We start from the raw sequence: 15,691 nt of genomic DNA, 5'->3' as shown, positions 1-15,691 counted from the left end.
TCCATGTATTGCTTGCACATATAAGGACATCCAGTAAGCTAACCTATCAATACACTGATTACTGCATGTTTTATTGATTTTGCTAAAAGAAGAAAGGAGTCTGGAACTCAGGATAGTCCAGGAAAGAAAAATATTCACATTTTCACAAAAATAGCTCTTTCTACCTCTTTTCCCCACCAAAAGTTGTTTGAGAAAAAACTGTGTTTAGAAATCAAACTATCACTGGTAAGGTGTACCACTTAATTTTCAGATCTATTTTTCCCATTGCATAGCTTATTACTCTTTTGAAGACAGCCTGAAAGAAAACTTTAGCTTGCACCTCTCAGCAGCTCAGCTGTAATTCTTGTACATACAGAGCATTTTTCCCGTTTACTGTATTAATACCATAAAAACCCCAAATATGTCAAAATTATATTATAATTGTGGCAGGAAATCTTAAGAAAGTAACAACAAAACCATTTATTTATGGTAAAATAAAATAAACTATTACTGAAAAGCATCCTCAACCAGGCATAGGAAAATACTATATAAAACTGTTGGTTAAAAACAAGCAGAAAAAACCACACGTAAGCCCTCACTTCTGTCATTGCTAATAGTAACGTCATTTTCTTCTGATACCTGAATAAGTTTCAAAATCTTGATGGCAACCTATTATCAAAATACTTTTATAGCCTACTTGATTTATATCACATAGTAAGAAAAACAGGTACAAGTTAAGAAAAGCAGAAGACTAATATTCAAATTAAGTGTTAGAATCTTAGAATCTTTAATACCTTAGAAAAATAGCAATTTTTAACTTAAAATTTCAGTTGTGTGAAATATGTCGATGCTGCATAGACATGGCTCAGCAGGTATATACAGGTGTATGTATACACTAAAGGTAAGGAAAGACATGATGTTAATTATATTTAATTTATTGTAGCTGACCATAAAAATAATCCAGTCCTGATTACCTCAGTATAGCCAAAGGAAATGCATTCTATGAAATTGAAATACTCTCAAAGAAGAGATCTAAAAATTCCTGCAGAAAATTCTAACATGAAATCCTCTATTGTAAATCTGCAAACAATATGTACTACATATTGCAGATGGGCACAAACAAACGTGGTGTTTCATATTAAAAACTTGCATTTTATGACTGCCTCTAACTTCTATAATAGGTCTACTCAAATGTTCTAAAAAGTAGATTAAAAAATTGATGAGGGAAAATCAAATAAAACTTCAGTGGGATATGCAAATGTTTAGCAACTGTATATCCAGCCACACATTCATTTAGAATCCAAAACTGACACAGAAAAATTGCCCACATACATATTACACAGTTATTATGTACATGTGAATGTATACATTTAGTCTTCTATTGCAATTAATTGAAAAACACAATAGGACATCACTTCCTCTTAACCAAAAGGCTATTTTATCAAGCCTATAAAGGGGTCCAAAATAACAGACTAGTTCAATTGAATATGTTTAAATTCTCCCTTTTAACACTTTTATCACAAATCTGGTATTTCAATGTGATCTAAGTTACCAGTCTCTCTAAGACTGAAAGTTCTCTAACTTACCATTCCCCTCCGAGCATTCTGCTGCTATATTTTTAGAAAAGAAAAATTAAATTCTCAGCTGTTAATACATTTATTTGAAAACCTATTAACAAAGTTAATATGGTATAATAAAAATACAATGGGTGCTTAATGAATTTCTTGACTGTAATGATGAATCATTTGTTACCATGGCTATTAGCTACCAATAAGTAACATAATGCTACTCCTTCCTCCTCTGCTTGCTTTTTTTTTTTCTTCCAAACGTCATGCAAGGATGGAACCTTCTGTACAGGACATACTGCACCTCACACTCTGACAGCATTCCAGTGTTCTGTATCCAGAAAAACTCTGACTCGTCTCTGTTATCTAAGGCAGTCTGAGATGAGCCTGAGGCCTTACACCTTTGGGAGACCCCAAAATGTTCTGCCTTGGGCCCACTGTTAATACCCTATGTTCATATTCAGTTTTGTATTCTTTCTCATGCTTGATAAATATTGGATAAGATTGCTTCCACTAGAAATATTGTGAATAAAAGTGGAATAAGTAATAGAGAGGAAAGGGCAAATTATTCTATTAAAATGCTACTTTTTGAGATAAATATTATTATTAAAGCAAGAAATTATAAAAATAATGTTCCCTAAAGTAATGTCCTGCACTAATTAATGTCTAAGGATAGAAATAAATACCAAACGTGCAAGAAAACCTGAAATTCAATTACTTAGAGAATTTATTATTTTTTTAACCTATGCAGTCTTTAAAAAATACCAACCAGAGGTCTATCTATCATTTATTGGATGTGCTGGGTTTAGACCACTTACATTTTATATTATGAAATATTAGCAATTTCCTGCTTAGAAAGGATATATAGAAAACCAATACAACCCTTCTAAAAGACACTTTGTATATTTCATCATAGTATTTAAGTCATCATGAAACAAATATCTAAATTATCAGCTGTTCTGCAATCATGCCTGCCATTACAGTACCATATTAATAAAATATTCAGTCATGAATACGGTATTTTTTCTTCCTTTATTAGCAATAACCTTGCACATTGTCCTGGAACACCGTAAGTTGACATTAATGTTTACAAAAAATTATATGCATACAAAAACCCCCAGAATCTCTCTGTACTCTATACTCATTGGAATAAAAATATATTTATATATGTCTTTACATCTCTGTTACAAATATATTCATACAATTCTTCATACATAGTATATTTGCATACTTAAGTATACACAACAGGCATTTGGAAATATAATCTCCAAATCAGATTTGGGTAACAGAGATTCTTGATGTTAAATTCCTGTGATTTTATCAAAATCAGAACAGTATGAGACCCACCTGTTCCTTATTCAGTTAAGGCTTGTCTTTTATTCCTGCCATGCCAGATGGACAACAATATGACAATAACACTTTACTTCATATTTTCCTGTTATCAGTACTGCAGTGGGACACAATTTAGATTAAATATACTGTTTCTAATCTATGATGTCTAAAAAAAGAAAGTACATCTATTTTTTTGTCTCCTCAGGTCAGCTGTAATGTATAAATGTTAAAATAAACATAATTAATGTGTGTGCAATGATTGCTCCATGATAAAAGTATAGAGCTACATATTATACTCTGTTTAATTGTGCAACTGCTCCCAAAATTGCCTGGATGTGCTCACTGTTTATCTTGTTAATAGAGACGATACAGACATTCCAATTCTATCAAACAATTTTGATGAGCTGCATCTTGACAATAAGAAAACAATTTAAAAATTCCCTTATTTCCAAATACAGAATTCTTTATAAAGCTGGATTGTTTTTAAGTGCTGGTCATGAGCCACTGATGAGCAGATAATATGCTATATTCGCTTGTAAAAATTCCAGTATTAGGGTTTGGCTTAGTCAGGTTTCAAAACTTAAAATTTCATGAGCAAAAAAGAAAAAAAACCTTGGGTTTTAAACACATTTTTAGATATAATTAATGGCACATTTTATCTGCTTTTCTATTGTTTGAAATTGGACTTGCAGTAGCTAGGTTACAGGTAACCAAAATATAATTAAATGCAAAACTTTAAATGCCACTTCTCTGCTACACCTTCAGAATAGGATTACTCCAAACTCATTATAAACATGAATATAAGAAATTTATATAAATAAGAAATTTATGAACATAAATATAAATATATTCTTCACTATATTTACCAGCATTAATTTCAAATTAGACTTCATCTGGCTTTAGCTGAGTAAGGCTATTTCCTCAGCTAAGGTCAAAGCAGCCTTTGATAATTACCTTGACAATTTCTCTAATATACAGGTAACAAAATGTACTTTGAAGCCATCATATCAGCATCTTGTCATATTGAAAATTAGCAAAAAAGAAATGAACATGTTAATTCATAAGAAACAAGAAAAATGAAAAGGATGAGGCAATGTTTCTTCAGTTGCTTTTATAAAATGGTCTACCTTTTTCTTTCCTGAGTTCTCAATAACCCATATTTTATTATACAGCCCATATTTTCTTATATGTGCAACTTTTTCAAATTAAGACTTTTATTTGAATCTTGTGTCTTTGAGTATTTGCAGACATTTAGTAAATAACTTTAAGCTACATAGACTATATTTTGCATATTAGTTGTCACATCTGTCATCAAGAAGCAAAACTATTTCTCTTTTCTTCTAACAGCAGAGCAGCTGCAATCTGAGTAGATTTTCAGAGCCTTCTTTCAACATTTTAAATGCACAGTGTAGATTTACCTGATCCACAATTTTTTATTAACTTACTTTAGACATCTTGCTCTTGGTGTCTCCTGTTAAAAATGCCAAATTGTTGATTTCATTCTGAATCACAAAATTTTGTTCTTCTCTTTTAAAATTCTAAAGAAAAAAATAAATCACCAGAAAATTAACTCATCTGCATGTACCACATTTATATTTAAAGACAGAATTAAATGAAAGAAAAGTGTACATTTTATCTTACATGTGATTTACACCACAGGATAAAAACTTCAGCAACCATTCGAAAGAGTTCATCAGAATCCGCATCTGGTTTCTTTAGCCAATTAGCTCTAATTACAAAAATAAGAGAAATTTAAAATAAGATACTCCAAAAAGGACAGCTTAACATAATGATCTCTATTTAATATAACAGGTAACATTTTTCTAGTTAATCTAGTTAATCTAGTTAAGAATTTGCATCTGAGCAAAAGGTGTGAATTCAAGGTACAGCATTCTTTAAGAATCTTAAATTATTCAGGATTAAGATTTAAAAATCTTAAAACCCACAGGATCTGATTCTCATCCTAACATTAGGTGAACTGTGTTCCTCCTGGTTGTCTGATCATAGATCCCGGTACATTAAGCAATAAAAATGAGTTTAATTATGAGGGGTTTTTACCTGTTGTTGTCTACATAACGTATCAACATTGGATAGAAGGCATAAAGGTCTCTACAAAGTACAGCAAACTCATCAAGAATGAGTAGCTCAGCTTCTTGGGTGTCATTTTTATTGTCTGCTTTCAGTTGCTCCTCTTCCATCACTATCTTCATAGCTTTTTTCTTCAGTTTATCCAGTGTTGGAATAAAGTGAGATCTGAGAAGATCAGGTCTGGCTTTGCTGATGATGGGTTGGGCATAAACTATACATGAAAATATAGATAATTCCATGATTAATGTATAAGTGATGTTTTTCATTGTATTAACATGAATGCTGGAGCTCCAGAAACAGTAAAGGTTATGGGGTTTCATAAATTTCTGCACCTAAAAATTATTGATAGACCTATGAATGTGGCTTTATAAAAACTGTTTATTGAGAGATTAAAAGACTGTGGATTTGGATTATAAGTATTTCAGTCTTATATAAGTTAAACTATCATGGGTTTGGTAAGCCCCATGTCTAACTAAGAACTTAAGCAAAATAAGGATTGAGACACAAAGTCCTCACAAAAATACTTTTTGTTTAGTTTGGGGTTTTTTGTGTCTGGGATGATATTTTTGTATCCAATGTCAGAAAACAACCAGAAGATAGTGTTCTGGAAGAATTCCTTTACCTATTTTGCCTTGGGCAAATTGAAGTGCAGAGAATAAATGAGTAATTCAAGGTGATAGATCAATTTTGTAAAAGTAGTAGCAATAAAATGCCAACTACCCAAGTCAAAAATCCTTGCTAGAACAACCTGAGTATATTATCACCTTATATAGATGAACACACTACTAAACTGCAGGAAACACTTGTCACCTTGATTTTTCAGCCTTGGGATGTTTTTACTTTCTGTACTGGAGTTTTTACACTTGGTAGCATAAACAAAGGCTGATGTTTGGTAAACAATACATTCCTTTCCAGAGGGAAAGACAAAATTGATAGACTTCTGGTTTGACCAGTGGGGTTGGAGAGGTGTCAACCTCGTCCCTCCAATCGCTGGTCAAAGTCCAAACCCCATTTAAACCTTGAACCCAAAAATAAACTTCCTTCTTTTTCTTGCTTCTCAACCTGATGGGTGAGTGTTGGTTTTTGTGTCCGTCTAGCAACAAATACTCTCTACAAGTAAGCAGCAAAATTCTTACTAAATTTTCATGGAATCTTTGTTATTATTAAAGACCTTCTAGCATTTAAAATAGTACCAAAACCACAGTTCTAATGGTTTCTGGTTTTCAAATTCAGCAGGAAATTATTACCTTTACATAGATTTTCTTGAACCATGTTATTGCACATTATGTTCTTACACTGTATAATATGAATGGTAAAATTTGGATATGGTAAACTTCTTTAGCAAGACAGATACTATATCTTATGTGGTATTTTGAAAAAAACTTTCAGCTTATTTCATACCTCACACATATATTCAGGTAAGCCAACTAATTTTGAACTTGGGTTACTCCTGAGATTATTTCACCATTTATGCTTTCTTTCCATTTTGTCCTGATACCCTCTACTGTAAAACTCAGGTGCCTTGAAAATCAATGGAATTCACAACTCCAAATTAAATGCTAAGGCTCTCATACAATGCATAGAGAATGAGATTTTCAAAATCTCTTATGGTGGATAGAAAGCTCTCTATTACAGTGATGCTAAAATACATGCATATAACTAATAATACAATATAAACATATTTCTCTTTTGTTACTTTTATTTTTCTTTCTTTCATGATGGCTCTAGTTATATTTTTTTGTTATTTATCACTGGGCAATAAGATAAAGTGTAGCAAAGTAATTAAATGTTAATAGTACAATTACTGTTAAAAAAATATTTACAATACCTGCAATTCTTTTCATCCAGGATGCTTCATCTATTCCCAGATTGTTGTTAATGATTTTTAGAATGTTTCCAAGAACGATGCTCAGATGCTCAGATGTTATCATTGTACAGCAAGGCCCAGCACTTTGAGGAACACTCTCAGACCCTCTTTCCCACCAGTAGGATAAATAGTTGCATAGCATGGGTAAGATCACCTCAATTACATGAGGCATTTCAGTATACCTTGCTCCAGACTCTGCTAAATCATTTATTTCCTTTATTAGTCTTTCCAGCTGAGGGATCTCTGGACACATTTCTTCTACTGTATCAGGCATACCTAAAACTGCAAGTAGGGGTAGAAAACCAAAAGATTAAGTAGCAAAATGAAAGAGTACATCTACATTTAAACCCTAAATACAAATGACTCAGATGTTTTTTCTTAACCATCTTGAACAGGTAGGACTATAGTAACACTTTGGTATATGTATGGGTATCTCCTTTCATAAATTGTGTCTTACAGATGATGTGCATATAGCAATAATGTAAACAATAAGTGCCATAAAACTATGGCTTTACCCTAAGGTGCCCTGCAATTATCTGCTGAGCTATGTAAAAGTGCAGAACAGAAAGATTATATTAATATTGGTTATACTCTGGACATTGTATTCATAATCATTCAAAATTTTTTTGCTGATTTTCACATTGCTAGGCACCACCGAGGAGAGCCTGGCTCCATCCTCTTGACATCCTCCCTTTCGGTATTTTGTATATATTGATGGGCTCCCTTCTCTTTGTGAGACTGAACAGGCCCAGTTCCTTTGTAAGAGAGATGCTCCAGTCCCCTCATCATCTTTGTTGCTCTTCACTGGACCTGCTCCAGGAGCTCCCTGTCTCTCTTGCCCTGAGGAGCCCAGAACTGGACACAGCACTCCAGGTCAGGCCTCACCAGGGCTGAGCAGAGGGGCAGGATCCCCTCCCTCGACCTGCTGCCAATGCTCTTCCTAATGCAGCCCAGGATCCCATTGGCCTTCTTGGCCACAAGGACACACTGCTGGCTCAGGGACAGTTTGGTGTTCACCAGCACCTTTTGCCTTTGTTGAATTTCAGGCAGTTCTTCTCTGCCCATCTCTCCAACTCATCAAGATCTCATTTTGTCAAGGTTTTATGGAATTAATCATATTCTGCTAGGAGTTCCCTATACCAAAGAGCATTGGATCACTTTTGGTTAGACAACAAAACCATAGAAATTATTTTCCTGTTCACCTAAATCAAATTTTATACCTCTTGCATTTTGCTACACGAACAGAACTGTATTTTGCCAAAAAATTTTGTAATGTAGATACATAGACCTTCAACTAAGTTTTAAATATTACATATGCATCTTTAGAAAAGCATTTAAACATCATGTTCAGAAAGATATAAAAAAAATATTGGGAGAAAGAGAACACTCTTGGCACAGTCTCAACAAATTAGAGCAAAGCTAAAATGGCAAGCAATGAAACATCAGTAGCAGGAGCTCTCTGCTGAGGCGTGCGTTTAGGGCTTTTTCATTACACAACTTCTATTATTTAGTTGGAGTGAACACCTTTGTTTTTGGGTTTTTTTGCTGAGGAAAAGTACTTACTTGCTCTTTCTCTTGCACTTTTTGTGTTGAAAACAGACAGTGGATTGTAATGGTTGAGGGAAGGTTCAAGGAATGCTACTGGAATGGCTGCCGCAAGAGATGCTAAACACTCACCAAGTGCAGGACGCTGCCTGTATGTGAGAGACACTAAAAGTCATCTGAGAGGAAAAGTGTTTCACCAGGCTTTCAGTGTCTAGCATACATGATAAAAAGAAGTATTAGTATTTTTAGTAGACTTTTAAAATCTTTTTTAAACATTAGGAACTATCTGACAACTTAGAAAAAATTTCTCACATGAAAAGAACTACCAGAGATCACAGTGTGCAAGAAAAACAGTTTCAAAAACCCCACCTCCCCCAATATTCTGGTTCTGATCAGGGTTCATTTTTGGCATAGACAGGACCCGGAGGTTATTCTATGCTACCTCATGTCCTTGCCAGGGACAGGGTTCCTTATGGGTCAGACATTGTGAGGGTCCTGTGTGATGGTGAGCAATTGCATGTGAATTGTTTGCCTATTTTTTCATACACTTCAATTTGTAAGTATTGTTGCTCTTACTACTAATTTCCTTATTTTGTTGCTGTTTCCAGTAAATCACTCTTATCTCAAGCCATGATATTTACCTTTAGTGCCTCCAATAATACTCTCCATCCACCACTAGGACGGGGGAGGAAGGACTGAGCAAGTGGCACATGGTTTGAAGTGTTTCCCTGAGAAACCAACATCCTTATTTGGCAATCAATATCAGGCAGGAAAGGATGAGAACAACAGATCTGACCAGAGTGGGTAGGAAGCAAATGTGATCTAAGCATTTGTTGTATTAGATCCAGAGCAACTGATCACAAGGTTGCTTGGTCGATCCCTGTGCTTGTGGTATCTAACCCTGCATACATTCCCATATATGCAATATGTACTCCTCATAGTGATATTTTTCAGAGCAGGGAGAGGGATCAGAATTGCTTTGTTGCTGCACAGTGTAATACCAGCTTATGAGATCACAACAACAAGGACAATAAAGGTTCATTTGAGAAGTGTATTCGGTGTTGCTCTTCTGCCCTCACATTGGGCACTGCCTCAGGGAGTCCATTAATAATTGTACCCAGCCTGTGGGAAGAAGAGGGTGGATAATTTTCTCCAGCTTTTTACCCCCTTATGCTACTTCAGGCCTGTTACAACTGATTTTGAGGATTTTGAACTTTCCTTGGATGTTAAGGAAAGCATCCTCTTATTGCTTGGTCTGCTGGGTCCCCTCGCTTTGGTCCACACTGTGGAATTACAAAAGAGATTTTTAGGAGAATATTTATTTCAGAGATCTGCCCCAAGGGTATCCACCTTTGACAGTCAAGCAGTATGGAAGGTGGAAGAAAAGGGCAACTTCTGGAGGATGATTCTGCTCCAATGGTTTTTAAAGTTCACCCCAGAGCAACTACAGTGCTTGATGAAGTGGGAGAATATTTGAAGGAAAACTGCTGTGGCAGTTTCAGAGAGGTGCAAAGTCATGCAACATGCTGGGCTCTAGCTACTATTTTTGGACACTGCTTCATACTAGACAGCACCCTCAGAGGGAGTAGGAGGAAAGCAATGCATTGTGGCCACTCAAACTGCAGCTGAACCAGAGGAACAACCTGTGTCAGTAGCAGTAACCCCTACACAGCAGAAAAAATACTAGACAGACAAAATCAGTTTGCTTAGGAAGAGGAAGTAGGGCCATCACAAGGAGGAACACTCAGGGTGAGAGATAATCACCTCATCCCTAGCCCTGGGTGAGCTGCAAAATGTGCGAATAGATTTCATCCTGCAGTAGGTGAGCCTGATTGCTCCAATGCTGGGATATCATGGCCCTCAATATGAAATTGGATGGTAGTGAAGCCAAGGATCTGAGATCCCTGTCCTAGGCTGTGAGCATTACAAAAGGGATTGGGAAAAGGGCAGAAACTCTCAGCCTCTGAAGGCAGCTCCAAACAAGTGTGAGGGAAAGGTATATTTTCAAGCATCCTCTATTAGTGCACCAAGACAAGTGAAAGACCATGAAGAAAGGTATCCAGTCAGTAGAGCATCAGGGCTCAATGTAATCAAGAGCTACAGCATTTTGCATCTAGTTCTCAACATCTACGAACCATGGAGACTTTTAGAGAAGAAATGTTCTCAGAAAAATCAGAAACATCCAACATCCTAAAGAAGCTAAACAGTCTTTGTACAAAGATGAAACATTTGACAGTGGAAGTTTTTCTTAACAGGGCAGCAGCAGCAATTGAATCAAGAATTAGTTCTGAGCCCCTGCAGCCAGAAGAACTATTTCAGCCATAAAAAGAGATATTTATCTATGAAAAGTGAACTATGACTCATTCTGCAATGAAAGGTAAAACTTCTTAATGTCCCTGCCAAAATTCCCTAGGAGAAAAACCTGCAATTTGGTCCTGAAATTGAACATTGCTTAATTTGAATAACTGTTCAAGTCAGCTTAATCACTCACTTCTAAGTTTTACTGAAACATTGGGCATTGTGTTTGAAATCCTACTTCCCACCTAGACACTGATGTCTGCCTACAACTGTAATTTAGGAGCCTGAGACTAGTGAAAAACAAACTAAATGAAATCCACCATTGAGAACCTCTCACACAGCCTTAGAAGAATAATTAGTTTCCTTGGATATGTCTAATCTGATGACTTTTCCATTCTGGAAAGAAAATTGCTGCAGGCAAAGGTGATGCTGCTGGCATCAATATGTTTAAGGAAAGTGTCCAGTGCTTACAGATTTTGCCAATCAAATGGAGACCTATGCTGTGAGCTTTTCTTATTGAAAGGCAGCTCAAACACAATCATGTTCCTTTTCCTGTGAGGAGACCCTGACTGCTAGTTAGATAAGGGCTAAAGCACTTCCTGTTTTTCCTATCAGGTCTATGTAAAGGAGTATTTAAGATTTTGAAGTGCAGAAAGAGAAGAAAAAGGGTGTAGCTTTGTGATTAGAGATGAATGCATAAATGCCTGAATGAGAACATACAGCTTGTGCACACGTGTATGCTTGCAGAGTGGGAGGAAAGATCTGTCCACCCACCTCATGCATTTTGTATGAAAGAGTTCTGAATAAACTCTGTAAGGAAGGAATTGGAGGCCAGCATTCCTCACACTAGGCAAAGACTCTCCTAACCAGACTACAGACATGAATTTCTTTCAATTTAGTCTCTCTCACCCTATGGATCTTAAACTTTTCATCAACCAAAGGCAGTGAAAATTGCCTAACCTAAAACTTTCACAAGTATAAAGATGGGTTATCCTTATCTTGGTTCCTGTCTTGTGATACACAGACAAGCAATTAGGAATCTCTTTCCTGTGCTAACAGACACAGATTTGATTGCCTTCTATTGGAACAAAGGGCTTGAAACACCATAGCAACTAGATGCTTAAAGAAATTATAGACCTTAGTCTTTTAAAAATAATGTAACTAATGGTTTCCTTTGTAGAGTTAATGGTTGTCAGAACACTCTACATAGCCTCAGGGTTTATGCTCAGAACTCTTTTGAGAGCCCTGTATAGACTTAGGTGTGAAACAGATGCTTCCTTCTTAGTACTCAGCCTACTTTTCACAGCAATATGTGGTAGAAAACTTTGAGAACCTAATGGCAACTCAAAGAAAAATTTAGCTTTTCCTATGGGCAAAATAGACTGTGTGCAGATACACTGCCATATGCAGTGTAAGTTATTTACTTCTACTGAGGGTTTTTTCCCTGTGGAATTGAATGCTGAAGTACAGGCAACTATTTTCAAGGAAAAGTATATTTTAAACTTCTCTCAGTCTTTCAAATTTATCTTTCATCCAAACTGCTTTATTACCTAAGAAACAGACTCGTAAAGAAGAGAAAATTTTGCATGCTGAGTTTTACACTTAATACCTTTCAACATAGATGTTCTTTCCAGTCCCAAGAGAATAGAGGCTACAAAGAATTCTGTAACATGAAACTTGTACATCACCCACTAGAGGAAAATAAAAATACATTATCAGTATTTATTCAGCTAAGGTTTACTTTTCAAATATCAAACATCTGCAATCTGTTAAACAGTATCCAAAACTTCTGGCACATGTATCACTGAACATTCTGATGGTCCATACACCACATGGTATTTACCTTCAATGCCTCTAATTTCTGGTCTATCATCAACATTTCCTCCAAAGCCTACCAGATCATCAGACATTCCAAGAAGACAGCAGATACTTGCTAATAAGGTATTCCAGGTTATCACACATGCAGAGCACAATTTTAAGCTAACTACATCACTCTGTGTCTAACCTTTAGGTACATGATCTAAAGATACACCATATTTTTAAAGAAATTATATTAATGATTATCCATCTTTTAATTATCACCTAAATATACACAAAATTTTGGAACATAATTACAGACATGAGAAACATTAGGACGTAATAAGACCATTCAGCATATTGCTGTATCTCAAGGAGTCATTTCAGTATTTTTGAACGAACTGATGCTAAAAACAGGAAAAATTTAAATTCGAAGACCTATTGTGGTTTTGCCATGTAAGGAAACCACAGGGAACTTATAGTGAGCTGTCTCCTTTAATATAATGAAATACAAATTTTGTGTAGAAAACTAGTCTCATTCACACATTTGTTAAGAGACCACTTAGAGGGATGTTTCAATTTCCCCCTCAGTGTTTGGAGAAATACTGTACCTAAATAACTTTAAGCTTATTGAGTATTATTTTTGGACATCTACTAGAAATAAGGTATTATGTTGCTAATTTCAGAATTAATTCTGGGAATGTGTATGCTACTGAAAACAGATTTTTATCCTCTGAATCTATGCAGTCATTACTAAAAATCACTTGCAGCATTATAACACATTAAAATTCAAAATTAAAATAAATTACTTACAAAGTAAATCTATTCCAAAGTGATATTGTGAAATATGTTCAAAAATCGATGTTAAGATTGGTAACAATGCTACTGTAGTATAATTGATATTCTGTGAAACACCTTTGATTTGTGTTCGTGAATGAGTAAATTTTCCTAGTTTAAGATTTTCTGAAGTTTTTTCCAAGTCTTCAGCTGCATTTTCAAAAAAGGCACGCAAGCCTGCTTTAACAAGCTCAGATCCTGATTTCATAACAGTTCTGAAAAAAAAGGAAAAAGTATCAACTTTGCATTGATATTTAGTAGCTCTATAGAGATACATGTACATGTTAGTTACATTCTGTCATTCTTTGAAGATACCCACATGTATCAGGAGACTTCACACTATGAACAGAAAAGGGCAGTATAATCAACAATTTTCTTTGAATATTGATTAAAAAAATATATAACAACAAAGACCTTGATTACATAGCCTTGCCTTTCCAGGTTTTTGTGATTTGCTTTTGAATAAGATAATGCCTTTTCAGTAAATGTTGCAAGTCATGAGAAATCTTTATTAAATATGCTCAAACCCCCCCCAAATCTCAATCCCTATAGTTTTATGGGAGCCACAGTAACTAGGTGTGTCAGTCAGGATACTTCAAAGCACCCTAAATCTAGAAAACGCAACTGCAATACCAGAATCAGTCCCTTTCCTTGACTTTTTGCATGCTTCTCTGACACCTTAATGAAGATTCAAGTGTTGTTCGCAAGTTCACAATAAGTTCATTATCAGGCTGCTGTGTAACTTAACCAGGCTAGAAAACTGCTCAAATTAGAAAATTATTTTGGCCTCCCTTTTAATCTACTTAATCACTTCAATGATAAGCAGTAAAATTTGCAAATATAACTATGTCCATATATGAATGTACTCTGAATACTTCCAGTGACAAATTTTTAAATGCACTAGACTTTCTTAATATCTGCAGATATCACTACTTTCAGTTCCAATGATCATGTCATTTATATCTCCCCATAAAGTCTTCAAATTAACTTGGAAAGGTTGACAAGTGTTTTCAGTGTTTAAATAACAGACACTGAGCAGAAAAATATAGGTGAAACACTTTAGACAAAATTGGCTACTATGGAGGGCAATATCTGAATTGTTGATGTTGTTAAGATCATTGATTACAAATAAAAAATAAAAAATACAGAAGCAATCCAATTGCTTTTGAAAAGCTCTTTGAAACCTTTGTAGTTTACAGTTGGCACAAAAGTTGCAAACTCACCGTGTGTCAAGAGACTGAGCTAAGATGTGCAGGCAGTTCACCATTGTTGCAGAATCACTACCTGGTTAGAAAGAGATACTATGAGAGCACAGTAGCACAGGAAACATAGCATCATCTAGTCATCTGAAATGTCCTTACTGGACATGCACAGTTAAAACAAGATATCACCTAAGTCCCCCACTTAGGTCACTGGAGAGGGAGTTCACTGGAGAGTCTGGTTCTAGAACTAACTTAATTTTTTAAGTCAATTTCCACATAAGAACTAAACAGAGTAATTAATGTCTACTTAGGCACATTTTCACCACCTAACCTTGCAACATTCTGAACTCTGTGTCTTGAAGTACTTCTATTTCTTTAATTTTTTTTTTTACCAATATCTTTGCAGGAGGTGTATTATTTTTCCTTATATCCCCTTTTATCTGTTGAGAAATTAGCCTACTGGATTCAACAGTTGGATGAAAGATATCAAAATAATTAGTGTAAGAATAATTTTGAAAAGCTAAAGGTAGCTTGAAAGTATTGATATTTTTTTCATGGAGTCCGGAGAAGTGACAATGCGCTACTTCTTCCTGCTTCAATGCTTTATGTATTTTATTAAGTGTTAGCTTCAGAGCCATGTTCAATGCCCTTACTAATTTCACTGGAAGCTTATGTAGCATGAAATAGAATTTTGCCTATAGTTGTGAAAATCTTTGGGAAAGATAGAAACATTGGTTATATATTCTTTAAATTTTTATCAAGCTCTTTCTTAACAACTTACCAAAAAGGGAGATCCTATGTCTAACAAGAGCAGCTAGTTTGCAGAACAGGCTAAAGTTGAGAAGAACAGAGAGAGCAAAACAAGATAAGACAAAGATGAAAGATTTATTTAGAATGTGAGGTGAAGAGAGAAGGAATATGAAAAATAAAACACAACATAGATTCTGGAAAGCATACTTTGAGTGATACAAGATACAGTCAACTGCATTAAGTAGAGTAACATTTTGAAGCTCCTGAGATCTCTCATTTTCTATACTTCACCACTTCAGAGGTGTCTTGAAATCTAAAACTTTATTTTGACTGGTTTTCAACAATTGCATACTATATGGCTGAGTCATTCTTTATGGCTATTATTTCTGAATAAGAAAATATTTTTATAAGAACAAAAAAAATGAGGAACA

At 35.1% G+C, this 15,691-nt stretch overlaps 1 protein-coding gene across 1 annotated transcript in view; it reads right to left on the bottom strand.

Moving 5' to 3' along the window:
* RYR3 (ryanodine receptor 3) overlaps positions 1-15,691 on the bottom strand; it is a 190,127-nt gene that overhangs the window by 42,761 nt on the left and 131,675 nt on the right. The window contains exons 61-69 of the mRNA XM_083863077.1: positions 15,292-15,341; positions 14,532-14,592; positions 13,285-13,523; positions 12,284-12,365; positions 8,395-8,525; positions 6,793-7,113; positions 4,935-5,175; positions 4,518-4,605; positions 4,322-4,414 (exon numbers count right to left, since the gene is read on the bottom strand). Of these exons, the coding sequence (XP_083719203.1) occupies positions 4,322-4,414; positions 4,518-4,605; positions 4,935-5,175; positions 6,793-7,113; positions 8,395-8,525; positions 12,284-12,365; positions 13,285-13,523; positions 14,532-14,592; positions 15,292-15,341 (1,306 nt within the window). The remainder of the gene's footprint in view (positions 1-4,321; positions 4,415-4,517; positions 4,606-4,934; positions 5,176-6,792; positions 7,114-8,394; positions 8,526-12,283; positions 12,366-13,284; positions 13,524-14,531; positions 14,593-15,291; positions 15,342-15,691) is intronic.

The sequence above is a fragment of the Zosterops lateralis genome (genome assembly GCF_965231275.1).
Source record: "Zosterops lateralis genome assembly, chromosome: 6".
NCBI lineage: Eukaryota > Metazoa > Chordata > Aves > Passeriformes > Zosteropidae > Zosterops > Zosterops lateralis.
The sequence above is the reverse complement of the archived record's forward strand: the minus strand, read 5'-3'. Positions and strand labels throughout refer to the sequence as shown.